Here is a 16,001-nt window from a genome sequence, read left to right on the forward strand (position 1 = left end):
AGCGCTAGGAATTTACCTGGATGAGAACGGTGGCGCAATTTAATGGAAATACTGGTTTGGCCATGAGGAGACCTGAGTTGGCTTTGCTACCTTTCTTGGCTTTCGTTTCCTCCTCTCTAAAAAAAGGGGGCTAAATGACTTCTCTGGTCTTCCAGCTTAAGACTCTGCAAACTGACCCAGTCATAAAAACTGATTATAAAACCACTTAGTGTTTAGAACCATCCCCTGATGAACCACCAAGCTCTCGGCTGCAGGAACCAAATTGGCTAGCCAACACTCCAGTTTTAAAATGTTTCTTTGGCTAGAAAGCAATGTCAATATCAATTTGGCCAAGAAAAAATACAGTCTAATTTCATTTCAAATGCAACAAATTTACCGTCCTGGTTTTCATTAGCTACTGTCAAGGAGTAAGAAGACAGACAAAATAAATTATGAAAAAAATTATTTTTTTAATGTACAAAAGAGTTATTTACAAGTTGAGTGTGTCATCTCAATTTGTAGGATGTAGAAAACAGCTAAAAATGTTTCTGAGATATAAATCTGACCCAACATTCACCTACAGTATTTTTAGTAATGGTGTCTTCTATACAGAATATATACAAATCGGGGATGGTTATCATAATACTATCTCAGTAAATGAGTGAACACCATTAGGAAGCCACAGACTCTTCGGGACATCCAAGATTTGTGCATTTAGAGCTGACCTTTTAAAAGTAATAGAGTTCAGGGCACTGTGTGATAGTGAAGCCCAGGACTGATCATTCTGATTTCTGTCCAATGATCCCCCTCAGCAGTCATGGGACATAAAAAGGGCTAAGTCATATCAGATGCTGGGAGAATATCCCAAATCACTGATAACAACGGAGTAGTGGGGTTGATTTTGACTGCTGCAAACCCCATTATAAAAGGTGGGGGAAACCAGTGTTACCCCTTAAAATCCAAGCTCCAAATGCATTCTTCATATTCCAAGTTGGGCCAAGCCTCTCTGAGCAGGAGAATTTAGTGACAGTTCCTCAGTGCTCCGAAGGGCTGGTCCAGCCCAGCCCCTGAGCCAGCATACCATGCAATGCTCATCATTCCTTTATGAATGAATGGGAGAAGGTGGGAAGAGGAAGAGGGTAGCACAGAGATACAGCAGGTACAGCCCATTTGTAACTCAACTCAGAGTAACGAGCACTGTCAGAGGTTTGGACACTATCGTTCTGCCAGGAGAATAAGTGCCCTTCAGAGACCTGGGGGGAGTGGGGGCTGTGACAGAGCCCTATAGCATTTTCATAGCAAAGCAAGAGAATAATGTATTAGGAAAATACAGAAGCTTTTGGTAAATGCATATTTCTCTCTTTCCTGACATCAGACTTTTAAGTCAACTCCTGATATTGTGAATGAGGAGGAGGGCAATCCTAGGAAGGAAAAAGAATGGGTTCCAACCAATGGCAGTATCACTGCCCCTACCTATCCCCTTTGGCAAGTAGAGTCCCAATGTGTCAGACCAAATCTGGTCTATCCCCAATGTATAGCATCACCATTGCCCTGGAGGTATATAAAAATGAGCGTTCTTCTTCGGGATGGGGTTCATTTTAAATACAACATCAACCACACTGTAAACACAATCTGGATACAAGGGGGCCACCATTCTGGACTCAGCCCATGTATGTGTCATTCTGGTAACGCTGCCATATTTTATTTATTAATGTACACATATCTTACAAAGATTGCAGGCCCTATATTTTGATGCCTTCCCTATTGCAGGTCCTATATTTTGATACTTCCCTACCAGAGCACAGTAAGGCACTTTTGGAGTGGCTGGATGGAATTGGTGGTTCCTTCTCTGTGGCAGGATACTTAATATTTCACTACAGTATTCTTAAAGAATTGGGGAGGGGAGTGGGGGATAAGAGCGCTTTCCCTCACTGGCACCATAAGGAAAACCTAATCTCATGGGAGCTGAATATGCATTATGGCTTCCAAATTCAGACCAAAATGCAATTTTCCCTCCTTACCACTCCTCCTTCCCAAATTTGCTTGGAAAGCAGGTTAGGGAAAAGTTTTTGGCTAATGAGAAGTTTTCATTAACCAAATGACATAAGGGAGGCAGCCAGAGCATAGTTGTGCATTTACATGGAAGGCTTATAGGAGTCTCTCCCCCCCCCCCCCCCGCCCCTTCTCTATTATGACATTTCTCAGTGCCCTGTAAAATAAGTCAAAAAATGACTAGAGACATACCACAGAGGTACAAAAAATGCCTCTAAAGAGTTTGTGAAATCTGTACAGATAATTTGTTAAAATCCCTTTTATGTATTTAATACTTGTTGGAAAAAAATCTCTATTCTCTAGGAAGTGATTATTTTTCAAAAGCACATTCATCAGATTGCTTGGCAAACAGCCCCTCCCTCCTTGCCTCCTTGTGCTTTGTGTTAAGACATCATGTTAAGGAACTTGCTCTCTTCTGCTAATGTCGTTAGCATGGAGCTCATGTCCCCAATAGCCATATTGCTTATCCCTGCCGGGATTGAGGGCAGGGTCAAGGAGTTCCGTGGAGTTGTGAGGCGGGAGGAATTCTGGGAGAGATTCTGAAGAATGCTGGGGCTCAGGGTTCCCGACATTAGGCTTGAATGGTCACCATCATCCATGATGGCATCAAAATCGATCTGTGGAGGTTCCAGTAGCTGGGAGTCCACAGTGCTGGACACCTGGTTGGCCCCTGGGGAAGCCATGGCATGTGGCTTGATGCTGCTCAATGAACACTGCTGCTGCTGCTGCTGCTGCTGCTGCTGCATTACCCGGCAGTCCACATGGCTCTCAAAATTTCCATTCTGTTCATACATGTGGATCTGCCCATAGTAGTACATCATGCTGTTATCCCGGGGCCCACTGGTATTCTGTTGCTGCACTTGCTGCTGCTGCTGCTGTTGTGGTGGTGAGACCATGTCATTTATTGTCTTGGGAATAGCTTCCCCAGTCTCCTGGCTGGGCGTTCCAGTGGCCATCGGGTATGCAGTAGCTCTCATGTAGCCCAACTGCTGTGACGAACGTACCCCACGGTGTCTGTTGGCTGGGCTTGGCTCCGGGGGTGGACGTGGCTGTACCAGGCCCGGGCCAAAGTTCTGTCCCACTGACCCCATCATGTTCTGCTGAGGGTCAACAAAATTGGGTTGGTGGGAGGTCAGAAGAGATGGGGACTGGTGGTAGCCTTCCTGGCTCATGGAGGGTGGCAGGTGATGGCTCTGCTGTGAGTAGTTCTGTGGGGTCACCATGTGCATGGCTGGGTTGGGTAGTGCATGCTCTCTCCGGTTGTTTACCATCAGGGAAGGGTCAGAGGCAACATCCATTTGCTGAGGGAGGCCCAGGTGCCCCGTCTTGACTCCCATATTGCTACATGATGGGGAGAGCTGATTCATGTCCCCACCCATAGTGTTTGGGCTCAGCATGGGGTGAGGCTGACTGTATCCTCCATCGGGGCTTAAGTCCGGGTTCATGTTGGGGCAGGCATTGGCCTGTAGCGGTTGCCGGACCTGCATATAATTGACCCTCGGTCCTGGAGCAACCCCGTTTCTTGGAAGGAGGTTGGACTGAGTGCTATCGAGGTCGCTGGGGCTTGTCTGCATGACCTGCTGGCTGTAGGTCTGGTACTGCCCAAAGGTCTGCTTCTGCTGTACCACAGCTAAGTTGCCCTGAGGAAACTGCTTGGCCTGCTGGTTGGAAAGAACATCCACAGAGCCTGAGCTCACTTCGTTCCACTGCACGGGCATGTTGTTTTTGTTCAGGGTGCTGGGGGGGCCGTAGCCTGACTGGCAATCAGTCAGCATCCCGTTAGAGTTGGATGCTGCCATCCTGCGTGGGCCATGCAGGCCTGGACTGGGCAGCTTCAGGCTTCCAGGGAAACCCGTGGCTTCCCCGTGGTATGCCAGGGCGCTGCTCTCCTCCGCGACACCAGAACTCTGCGCTTTGATGTACTGCACTACATCGTCAGGCAACATGATGTCGTCCTCCCCACTGGGACCATCGGCCTCAAGCGCCATGGTCTCCAGAGCGACGTTCTCACTGATGCTGGGAGGCCGGGGAGAATAGACGTGGCGCGGCAAGGCTCCATCCGAGCGGGTGTAGTTCTGGAGGCTGAAGTTCCTCCGCTCTGCGCAGGGCGGCAGGTGAGGCGGGTTCATGCTGTTGGTGCTATTGAAGCGCTGCACCCGGGGAAGAGCCAAAGGCTCAGCAGCCAGCCTCCTGACGGGGTCACTGGCTCGTCGCGTCCCGTTGCCTGTAACCTCATGGGGGAAAGTGGGGGCAGCACCATACCCGTACGATGGTCCATCACTGCCACGCCTTGGGCCCAGCGGCCGCGGGAAGGGGGGCGGCAGAGAGGCCTCTGACGGATCAAGTAGGGACATCTTATTTTTCAGGCTCATCCTTTCCATGTTTGGGAGGGGCGTTGGCGGCGGCCCCCCGGTGGCCGCAGCATACTTGGCTTTCAGGCTGTACTGCTGGGCCGGCGTGAGGTTCAGCAGCCCTGGTGCGCCGCTGCACTGGCTGGCCTCGCTGGAGCGGCGAGAGGCATCGGTGGAGATGGGGTCATAGGAGTCGGCAGAGCTGATGTTGTTGGGGCGGCTCCCGAAGGGAGAAGCCTCGCTGGATCGGCGGCTGGACAAATACGGGGAGATGCCGGAGGAGCGGCGGCTGACGGTGTAGGCTGAGCTTACAGTGCTGGTGGTGCTGTCCCTTCGCTCATTCAGTTGGTTTAACATGGTCACCTCGGACAGCTCCATGATCCTCGGGTTGGGCAGGGGTGCTGTGGGGCCACTGAAGTTTTCCATGATAGAGCCTAGAGGAAAGAAAACCAAAAACCCAGTAGCACCATCTTTCATTAAGGTCAGTGGCTCTGGTGGAAGGGGTCCTAGACCAAGAATCAAGAAAACTGCGTCCTACTTCTGGTTTGGTCATTAATTTAGTGTGGGACCTGGCGGATGTCACCTGAGCTCTCTTTCCTTCACTTTCCTCATCTGTCAAGCTAGGATCATTTTACCTGCCACAGCGTCCTCCTGGGGTTTTTGTGAGGTTCTGATGAGATAAGCACTGTAGAAAATATAGGGTTACTTGTGAAGATAGTGAAGTGCCCCTCACTAGGTGGGGGGCAGTCTTCAAGCCAAGGCTGGATGACTGGCTATCAGGGATGAGGTAGAGAGTATTCTTATTCGTGAATAAACCAAGTTAGAAAATTTTCTAATTCTGAGATCCTAGGATGCCAAATTAAAATTTCTTTTAGAAGCTAAGGAATTAGGCCAGCAAAACCTGAGGGCATGAAAGAGTTCACTAGGAGCCTCACCTGACTGGGAAGTGAATGGGGGAGGAGGCAGTCTACAGCTTCAACGTGTCAAGTCTACAAGTTTTTATTAGGTGCCTACTATGGGCTGGAGATAAAGAAAAGTAAAGAAAAAAAAATCCCTGCTCTCAAGAAGCTCACAATATAATGAAAGAGACAACATGCAAACAGCTATTTACAAACAAGATATATAAAGCACAAATCAGAGATAATTTCAGAGGGAGGGAACAAAGGTGAGAAGAGATTCAGGAAGGCTTCTTGTAGAAAGTGGGATGTCAGCTAGGACTTAAAGGAAGCCAGGAGGTGGAGATAAGGAGGGAAAATGTCCCAGGCAAGGGAGACAATCAGTGAAAATACCTAGTCAAGAGATGGGAGTATCTGATGCAAGCAACATCAAGGATTCCAATGTCACCAGATTTCAGAGTATTTGGAAGGGAGTAAGGTAGTAGAAAGGTAGGATGTATTTGTAAGTATATTAAAGGAACTTAGAGATCATCTGATAAAATCCCTCATTTGAGGAATGAAGGAGGAAACTGAGTCTTCCATGAAGTGAAAAGCCCAGTGACAGAGCAGGATTAGAACTGAGGTTTCCTGATTCCTATTCCTGTGATCATTCGTCTCTACCATGATGTCCCTTTGCCCGGGTTGGAAGGCATGCACGAGTTGGCAGCTTACCATTTCCCGGAATCGGAGGCAGCTTGGTGTTTCGGACTTGAGGAGCCGGGTTTGCCCATGAACAGGAATCCTTGACTGTCTTCAGCTTCTCCTTCTTGAGCTGTTCAAGCCTTTGCATGGTTGTTGTGTGTTTTCGCAGCTGTAGGCTGACTGCTGATGTGCCAGAGGGGACAGTCGAGTCAGCGACAGGAGCGTTATCGTCCAGCGTCGTCAGGTCTCCCAGGCTACCCCCACTGTGCATGGTCATCTCTACTCCACTGTCATTGTTGTTGGCGCTGCCTAAGGGTGAGGGCTCGCTGCTGCAGGATGACTGGCCCCCGGGGCTGGACTGATACAGCTGAGAGAGAACAGACCAAAGGATTGTGAGCTAGTCAGTCAGGGACAAGTACTGGACTGCTAAAAACTGGAGGCGAACTCCCCCAGCAACGTGCAAACTAGCTAACACATATATACATGTTCACACTCACAGGGGAACTTGCTGGGGGAAGAGGAGTCAGGCTCAACTATTTCGATCTCTTCCTTTTAGCTCCTATAGCACTTATTATCTACATATAGTTTAGCTGTTGGCTGTATCTTGATTTGTACGAGGGTTTCATCTCTATTAGTCTTATCACTCCAGCCAAACCACAAGTTCCATGAGGGCAGAGATGTATCCTTTCCTTCTCATGTATTTAACACAGTGACTAGCATAGTCTAGGGCACACAGGAGGGACTATCTAAACACGTGGCCTTCAAGTTTAACCAATGCTTGCTAAGAACCTCAGTACTAACTTATTACATCTCCCTGGCTAGCTAGTGGCTGCTATGGATCTCTTGAGACACTCGTACCCCCATCTGCTCCTGACTTCTCTGCTATGACGTTGGTAGATAATGAACGGAGGGAATGAGCTGGCTTATGGTTTTAGGTCCTTCTGGACTTTGCTTTTGTCTTCTCTGCTGCTGTAGAAGGGACTGCCCTAATGACTGAGCAGGACCTGGCACTTTGTGTGCTAGGTGGCATCCTAGACCAGAAAGGCTAGCTCACTTATGTTCTGCCCATTTGGTTTCCTATTGCCCACCCTGTGCTCCATAGGACCTCAACTAACAGGGCAAGATTGCTGAATGTGCTGAACAGACTATGGTAATTAGTTTGTATTAACAGCATCTCTTACACTTGTCCGAGAATCAGCAGTAAGGGATTCAGATCCTTGCTCTATCAGTCTATCAACCAACAAAAACAAATTTATTAAGCAACCACAATATGCCAACATGCTAAATGTTGGAGATACAGAGGCAAAGGCCAACCATTCTCTGCCCTGAAGGGACTCATATACTATCAGGGATACACTAGGCACATAAATAGGTACATTGACAATACGTAAAAAAAATAGATACAAGATGATTTTGGAAGGGAGAACTTTAATAGTTAGGGAGATCAGGAAAGGCTTTATGGAGAAAAGGCATTTAAGCTAAGTCCTAAAGGAAATGGGGGAATCAGAGGCACAGGTGAGGAGGATAGGTGTACCATGCATGTGGAGCAGGCAGGTTAAAGGTTCGGAGACAGAGAATGGAGCACTGGAGACGAGGAACACTAAGAAGGCTAGCTTGACTACTAGACCATGGTGTAGGTAAAGGGGAGTAATCCATGTTGTTATGGGGGAAGGTAGGTTTTCTTGAAGGGATACCCAAGTGAAAAGAATAATAACTCTTGTTTCCTTGTGTCCCTCTCTGTTGCCTCTAATTTCAAATCCCCAAATGGGCTACTAAAATCATTCCTTTGACACACACACATACATGATACCAATTTCTAGTACATCACATCTAAATACAGACAGCACTTATACCATGGCCTAACATAAAGGGATACTCTGCTCACCTTAGTACCGACTATCCTTAGGGAGGTATAGTAAGGAAAAGAAGGGGAGACAAAGAACAAGTGGTTAGAATTAAGGAGTCACGGCTGGAAGTTAATTATGTACCAAATGGAAAAACAGCAGATATATAGTTCCTAAGAAATTTCCAACTGTCTAAACATCATCACATGGAACATGGGGGAGGTACCCGCCTCTAGGTGTTTTGGCTCATCTCTCACTGTTACACCCACATGGTCTTCATATGGAAATACAGCAATCAGTTTTTTGTTTTGTTTTTTAAATTATTATTTGGGTCCTTTGTCCCAGAAGGAAATGATCAGCTGAGTTCTTATGTCTCAGGTCCATTGTATGAAGATCTGTCAATTGGTTTTATAAGTCAAGGTCACAAAAAGAGAAGAAATGGGGCGTGTTGGTGAGGGCATGGATCACAATATGGAATTGACCTGGGTGATCTTTGATGGGTCTTTAACCAAAGCTCACAGGTTTCAGGACAATCAGTGGTAGCTGAGTACAGAACTTTCTTGAATTGTGTTGCTTAACTTGGTGATCTGGCCAGTCAGAGGGACAAACACACAGGCTTTGAGGGCATTAGGGTGAAAGGGCTACATTGACACTTACCACCGAGTTCTCTGTCTTGATGGCTTTGACATGCAGGCAGTCCTCCACTGCCTGGCTGGCACTATTTGCCTCAGCGGTCTCCTCCAGCCCTGCTCTGCCCTGTTTGGCACTGGCTTCGTTGTCACCATTTTCCTTGAGTGGAGGTGCCCTTGGGTGGACATCATTGCGCTGCTTCTTGGTGACGTGGGCATCGGGACCGTGTACTGTCTTCACATGTTTCCTGAGAGAGCTGGGGTCCGTGTATCGCTTTGTACAACCAGGGATCTTGCAGATGTAAGGTTTCTGGGGAAAGGGAGTCTGATGTTAATGATACAGGAGAGATCGTTAAATCCTAGTAGTGTTATTGAGGGGGGCCTTTCCCATGTGCCATGCTTATTCCCCACAAGAATTTCTTGGTTGTGTTGTTCTCCCCAACCGGAATATTCTCCCTGTGCCAACTTTTCCAAATTCAAGCCATTTTCCATAAGATGATCATTAATGACTCTGGTTCGCCCTCCCTTCTTGAAATTGCTGTAATAAAGTCCAAACCACACAATTATAACATATGCTTATTCAATGCCTTGTGTTTTTTCCTAGCTGTTTCATGTGTATATCTCTTGTCAGGCCAACTAGAGTATTGGTTTCTCAATGACTATATCTTACAACTTCTTTATTACTACATGTTCCCCTCTCCTCCAAGGATTTAGCACAGTGCTGAACACAAAGAAGACACCTGACAAATAGCTGGATGGATGAAGGGAAGGAGTGTTTATTTCGGTGGTCATGAAATGTCCAGATGTATTCCCATAACATACAGATGACCAGTATCTCAGTAACAATTGTGTGTCTGTTCTCTAAATTTTACTATGCACAAATGCAATCAATCAACAAGAATTAAATACCTACTGTGTCCCAGGCACTATGCCAGGAACTGAAGACACAGAGACAAGAACAAGATCTTCCTCATCATCTACAAGCCAGTCAACACCTAAGCCTCAAACCACCAGGGCCTGTAATTTACCAGACTTGGTCATACTAGATGCTCAAGGGCAAAGCATGTATTCACTCTAATCCCACCAACCTCTTCATTTTACAATGAGCAAAGTCAAGCCAAACAATTCACTGAAGATCTCTTATCACTTCAGTGACAGAGTTATGACTGGAATCCAGAACCCGTTACCCAGTCTAGTGAGCTCTTCACTGTTCCCAGGGTCAGGCCTATTACATTTATTCTTAGCTACTTGCAATACCTTTCCTCTTCCTCAAATATTTTGTGATAGCTGATGATTTAGCAGTTTTCAGGAATAATATTATATTTATCTAGCAGTAGACAAGGCTGAAACTCACTAATAGTTCACCCAACAAACTTCGTAAAGTAGTGATTTCTTGGGCAGAAGTGTCCAACTCATGGCCACAGGTCACCAAACTCTGGAGTGTGGCCTGAACCAGATTAAGATGTAACTGGGAAATGTTTAACGAAAATAAATAAAACTACAGTAAAACATAGATAATGTTCATTTGTGGTCTTCAAAGTCAATATTTGTTTCTATTTGAGTTAGGTGCTAACATATGAAGTTTTCAAAATAGAATATAAGCTCCCTGAATGAACAAATGACAAAGCATTTATTAAGTGCTAAATGCTAGGAATACACACATTAAAATAAGAGACCATCTTTATACTTAAGGAACTTATATTCTAATAAGGGAAGATAACACCCTAGGAGACGGGTGACCAGGGAAGCATGTTTTATTCTTGAGAGGTAGAAAGCAGAAGGTTGACAATATGAGGGCTGTAAGCAGATGGCAGGATGTCCTGGGAGGATGGCTGAATATAATATAAAGCTAACTCAGGGCCTGCTGTCCAGGGCTAGCTGGTTGATGTGTGGCCTACGTGGTCCTAGGTTGCATGGATTCCTTGTGGGAAGAGACGGTTTCATTTTTACCTTGAAATCTCCAGCACCTAGAACAGTACCTGGACCATTTTCTCCCTTACCTGGTTTCCTAATAAAGAGTCCCCAAAGAGGAATCTACTTGTACCAAAGTAGCTCAGTATCCTCTTGGCAACTCAGAATTTTAAAGAGTTTTTTGGGGGCAACTGGAAGGTTAAATAATTTGTTCAGGGTCACACAGTCTGTACATGTCATAGGGAAGACTTGAATCTCAGTCTTCTTAGCTCCGAGGCCAGCTACATCTATTCACTGAAATACACTGTACACACAGTGGGCATTTAATGTTTGCTGAACTGAATGAATTCCTGACCCAGGCTTTCCTTGGGGTGATAAAGGACTTTTTTAAGGTCCACAATAGGATTCACATTATTATATCAACTGTTTTTCCTTGTTATTTTCTCCAAACGTAGCCTCTAAGGCTCCATGAACACACCAGGCATTATCATGAAGTCACAGGCCTTGAAGGGCAGGTAGAATTAAGTCTAGCAGAGAATAAGGGAAAAAGTAATCTAGGGCCAGAGAAGGGAATGATCAAAAAAGCAGATGTAGGAGTGAATATGGCATATTTGAGAAGTCATGAACATTTTATCATAATTCTTACTGCTCTAAAACCTTGGCAGACACTATCAATTATTAGACCAACATGGCTGGAGTGGATGGTTACTGGAGGGAACTGGGTGGAGATAAGGTTAGAAAATGCAGGTTAGGGAGTTAGTAATATGTGCAAGCAAGAAAGCAGGGGTTCTTGCTTGGTATGACCCAGAGAGAAAGAGGTGTCTGGGGCATGGTAAATGTCAAGGGGTATTTCATACTACAGTTGGTCTGTAGAAGAAGGTGATAACTCATGATGGTATTTATGATGTGCGGGCGTTTTTTAGTTAATTGAGAAATTCCATTGCTCTTGCAGATCCTTTCATTAAAGCCAAAATCCAGGTAATGAGCATATCAGAACGGCTTAGGGGAGTCATTAAAATATTCCAAGGGGGGAAAATGGTGACCTGTGGATTCTCTGACAAGCAAGAAACATTTCTAGGACCAATCACTCCTCTGATCTCTAATTCCTGCTCAAGCTCTGGCTCTTCCTGGTAGGGGGTTGACTCAGACTGCTGGGCATAGCTCATGAAGTGACTTAAGTGTCTTGACATATTCACAGACAACTGAATGGAGTGTTTTAGATCCAAAACATGAGCACCCAGGATGAGCTCAGTAACATAATCCTTGAAAGTAAAGATCTAAGAGAAAACAACCACAGTGTTAATGCCACATGGCCATCTGTGGCTGCCATTCCCTGCATCTATCTGCCAACTGCTTCCAGTTTCTTGGTCTTTCTCTTTTTGTTTTACAGAAAAATAATAACAATGCCCTGGAGTTGTCTTAGCTTTCAAATTTTCCAAATGCATTATCTCCTTTGACTCTCACAACAACCCTAAAAGGTAGGTCAGGTAAATATTACTATCCCCATTTGATAGATGAGAAAACTAAGGCACAAAGACAGGAAGGTATTTGCCTTAGTATACCTAAATAGGTAGGGTATGGAAAGCTGGTCTCAGAACTAAGAAAGCCTGGGTTTAAGTACCTGCTCTGACTAATAACATTTAAAAAAATATTTATATAGGGCTTACTATGTGCAAGGCATTGCACTAAGCATTTTACAATTATTATCTCATATTTCCCTCACAACAACCCTGTGAAGTAGGTGCTATTATCATCCCCATTTTACAGATGGTAAAACTGAAGCAAATAACAGTTAAATGACTTGCCCAGGGTCATATGGCTCGTATATGTCTGAGGTTGGTTTTGAATTCATTTCCCTGAGTTCATATATACTGTCTGTGTGATCTAGTGAGGTAGGCAAATCTCTGATCATAAGTACAAAGAAGATGCTGATATGCATTGGTAGAGAGAGATGCCTCACCCCGGGATTCCCTATACCAATGACATCACAGGTCCAATTCCATTCCCCATGGCTGTAAAACATAAATAAAACCTCTGTCAGAATTTACAAAGTGCTTTCCCAGCCATTATTGCAATACCTTACCTGAACCTTCAGATTCTAAGGCCAGGCTCCCTTCCACTAAAGTTTCCTAAATGGATTTATATAATATATACACACCATCTTCCTACTGTGATGCCCCATCCCGGCATCTCTCTGCTCTCAATGGTTAAGCCAGCAGAGGGACACCTATGACAAACTCTGTAAACCAGGAAAAGCTTTGAAATGGACCATAATACCTCACTTCCAAGGATTAACTTACCTAAGACCAGCAAGGCTTTTCACAACAGGGCTGTCAATCAAGTGGAGAATTAGTTCGCTCACACAAGTCATGAAGACTGGGTTCTCTTACTTGTCTTTATGATGACTGGTTCAGCACCCATAGCATACTCCCTCTAACTATGTGCAGACCTCAGGACTCTGTGCTACACCCTTTTCTCTTCTTTATCCACCTTCTTTCACTTGGTCACCTCATCAACTACCATGGGTTTAATGATCATTTCTATGAAGATGCTACCCAGATGTATACATCCAGTCTTAATAATTCTCTCAAGCTCTAGTTCACCATCACAAACTACCTATTGTATATCCCATACATATCACAAACTATATGTTCAACACAACTTAGTGATGTTCCCCATGACTCACCCCTTTTACAAACTTTCCCATTTCAGTTAAGGGCAGCACCATCATTTTAGTTACCCAGGTGTGCAACCTTGGCATTATCATCACTTTCCTTCACCCCACACATAAAACGAGTTGTTCCATCTTGTCACTTGGACCTCCCCAACATATCTTGTATCACCTTTTCTCTAATCTTTTCTCACCCTAATTCATCACCTCACTCCTAGACTATTGTAATAGATTACAAATTGCCCTTCTTGCCTCATCTCTCCTCACTCTAACCCATCCTCCAACCAGCTGATAAAAAACGATTTTCTTAAAATACAGGTATAATCATGTAAATATCTACTAAAAAAAACCAACTTGCAATGACTCCTAATTGCCACTATGATCAAATGTAACTTCTGTCTGGCATTTAAGACCTTTTACAACCTGGCTGCCACCTAATAAGCCAGTCTTCTTATATAAGATAGTATACATTACTTCCCTTCCTGTACTCCATGGTCAAACAATAGTTTCCTCTTTGTAGTCTTTCATGATCCATCTCCCATCTCCATGCATTTGTTCTGACCATCCCTCATATGAGGAATGCACTTCCCCCTCTTTACCTCTACCTGCTAGAATCTCTTGTTTCATTACAAACTCAGCTTAAGCTGCAATTTTTTCCCACAAGTTCTTTCTTGGTCTTTCCAGCTGATGGTGGGTGCCTATACTCTTCCCTCTTCCATTACTCTGTATTTAGTTTACATATTATATAGGTACACATTGTTTTCTTTGATATAAACTCCTTAAAAGAAAGCAAAGTTTCATTTTTGTGTTGTATCCCTAGGACCTAGAAGAGGCTCAGCAAGTAATAGGTGCTTAATAAATGCCCGTTGATCGATTGACTGTCCTCTAAGATTTATTGGGTTTGCAATCTCTATTCAAGGAAAGAGTTGACACAACAATGAAATCCTTGAAATATACACATCACACATGAGTAGCTATGTGATTCCACATTCACATGAATTTTAATTGCTCTAGTTTAAGTTTCTTTCTTGAATGATGAATACCTGTTATAAGTTAGTCTTCTAGAAAAGTCTTTAAGTGGTCAAAAACATTATTAAATGCTAGAAGCTTTTCTTTTCTTTAGTCTGGTAGACTAATGGCAATATAAAATTCAATCCACAGGTATTTGCTTGTTGCAGCAGACCATCACATGCATTATAATAAAGCCAATTTTCTGGATTCCCTAAGTACTGGTAGTGGGCTTAAATTAACTGGAGTTAACAAAGCATGTATTGTGCTTCATCAATTTACATCAAAAGGCCAATGCATGATTTTCTTTTGTAGAACGTCACTACCAGGTGCAGAAAGGTCCCACTGGGAAGTTCAAATTGCTTTCTTCCATGCAAAGTTAAATCATCATGATAGTCATTTTCCTATGATGTAACAATTTGGATCACACCTTCATTGGGTAAGCTGATGGTAGGTCTGGTGGTACTCAGAGTAATGGAATACATCTGCAGAATGCCTAATCATCTTTGTCTTTTCTGTAACCTCGCGAGGCAGGTTCTGTGAGCCCCATTTCACAGATGAGGAAATTGAGAGTTTAAGTAACTTATTTATGGTTATATAGGAAGTCAGCAGCAGGGGGCTGGCCATTATCTGAAGTCTGGGGATTCTAAACAGAGTATTTTTCCCCATAACACCATAGTACTTCATTCACCTCATTAGTCTGAGTTTTTTCTGACCATCCCCCTCTCTCCTTTCAGGAACAGACTGGTGCTAAAGGCTCTTGGTCATAGAAACCTCTGGAGTCCCTCTGTAGAGGCTGCCTCAGTGTTCTCCCTCCTCTGACTCTCCCCACCTTCCCAAGTCTGAGTCTTAAAAAGGTACCTCATTGGAATGAGTTCGGTTCTGGTGCTTGGCCCGGTCAGAAGCATTAGAGAAGGCTTTATTGCAGCCCTCGTGCTCACACACGTAAGGCTTCTCGCCCGTGTGGGACCTCAGATGAGTCTTTAGGTTCTCCAGTCGGGAGTAGGCTTTTGAGCACCCTTCAAACTGAAATTGAAAAGAGAGAAATGAATGAGTGATGAATTAATCAATAAACTCCTAACATGAAGCTAAGTCTAAAAAAAAAAAAAAAGCGGCCCTGTCAGAAGTATTGGGTTTTAGTTCTGACTATGTACTTTCTAGCTTGATCCTTGGGTGAGTGTTTCTTCAGATGTAAGATGAGAGGGGTTAGACTAAATGGTCTGTAAGGTGCCTTACAGTGCTAATGTTCTAGGATTTTAACTAAGAAGGTGTTCCCTACCCCTTTCTCTAACAGTAATCTCTTTCAAACTTTTTAACTTACATTGGGTTACAAATTGCCTTCAGAGCCAAAGACAAATCCTTCCTCCTTGCATCCTCCACTGATAACCTAGCCTACAGTGATCGATCTTTCTCTTATGAATGCCAATAATATATTTATAGCTCATTTGATAATTAAACCTTTCCATGTATGTTAGTCTTCCAAAATCTCTCCTGAGCATTTATTCTACTGCCTAATATTCTTTATTAGGAGAGAAAAATTCAACTTCTTCACTGTGTCTATTTACCTCACTTTCCATAATAAACATGACTAAGAGAGTTGTTTATATATTCAACAACATATTCAAATTTAATATATATGTATACAGGGATATCAATATCTGTATACAGTACTGATGGTGTACAGATCACTGGGCTTGTTTCAGAGGTTAGATATGAAATTTAGATAAGATAGGATCTCCTCCCTCTTTCTAGAAGGAGAATATCACACAAACATATTTTATGTAAAATATACCAGGGAACTACCACTTGAAGAAATTGTATGGTTAATTCTTTTGTAAAGTGAATTATCTTGATGATGTAAATAGAGCTTCCCCTCCACCTCCCCCCCCCCCCATTGGTCCATATAGCAAATTTGGAATTTTCTTTTTTTTTTTTTTTTTATCTAACTTAAAAAGCCAAACAAAACCCCGAAACAAATA

General features: G+C 44.0%; 1 protein-coding gene across 5 annotated transcripts in view; it reads right to left on the reverse strand.

Moving 5' to 3' along the window:
- Positions 1-429: 429 nt before the first annotated feature.
- GLI2 (GLI family zinc finger 2) overlaps positions 430-16,001 on the reverse strand; it is a 403,275-nt gene continuing 387,703 nt past the window's right edge. For all 5 annotated transcript variants that reach the window (XM_069066901.1, XM_069066900.1, XM_069066904.1 and 2 more), the window contains 4 exons: positions 14,884-15,048; positions 8,461-8,742; positions 5,990-6,326; positions 430-4,816 (listed from right to left, as the gene is read on the reverse strand). In XM_069066901.1, coding sequence (XP_068923002.1) covers positions 2,415-4,816; positions 5,990-6,326; positions 8,461-8,742; positions 14,884-15,048 — 3,186 coding nt within the window. In that variant the 3' untranslated portion in view covers positions 430-2,414. The remainder of the gene's footprint in view (positions 4,817-5,989; positions 6,327-8,460; positions 8,743-14,883; positions 15,049-16,001) is intronic.

This window comes from Petaurus breviceps, unplaced genomic scaffold (assembly GCF_028583685.1).
Source record: "Petaurus breviceps papuanus isolate PSGF00001 unplaced genomic scaffold, PetGlider_PUasm1.0 90731, whole genome shotgun sequence".
Lineage (NCBI taxonomy): Eukaryota > Metazoa > Chordata > Mammalia > Diprotodontia > Petauridae > Petaurus > Petaurus breviceps.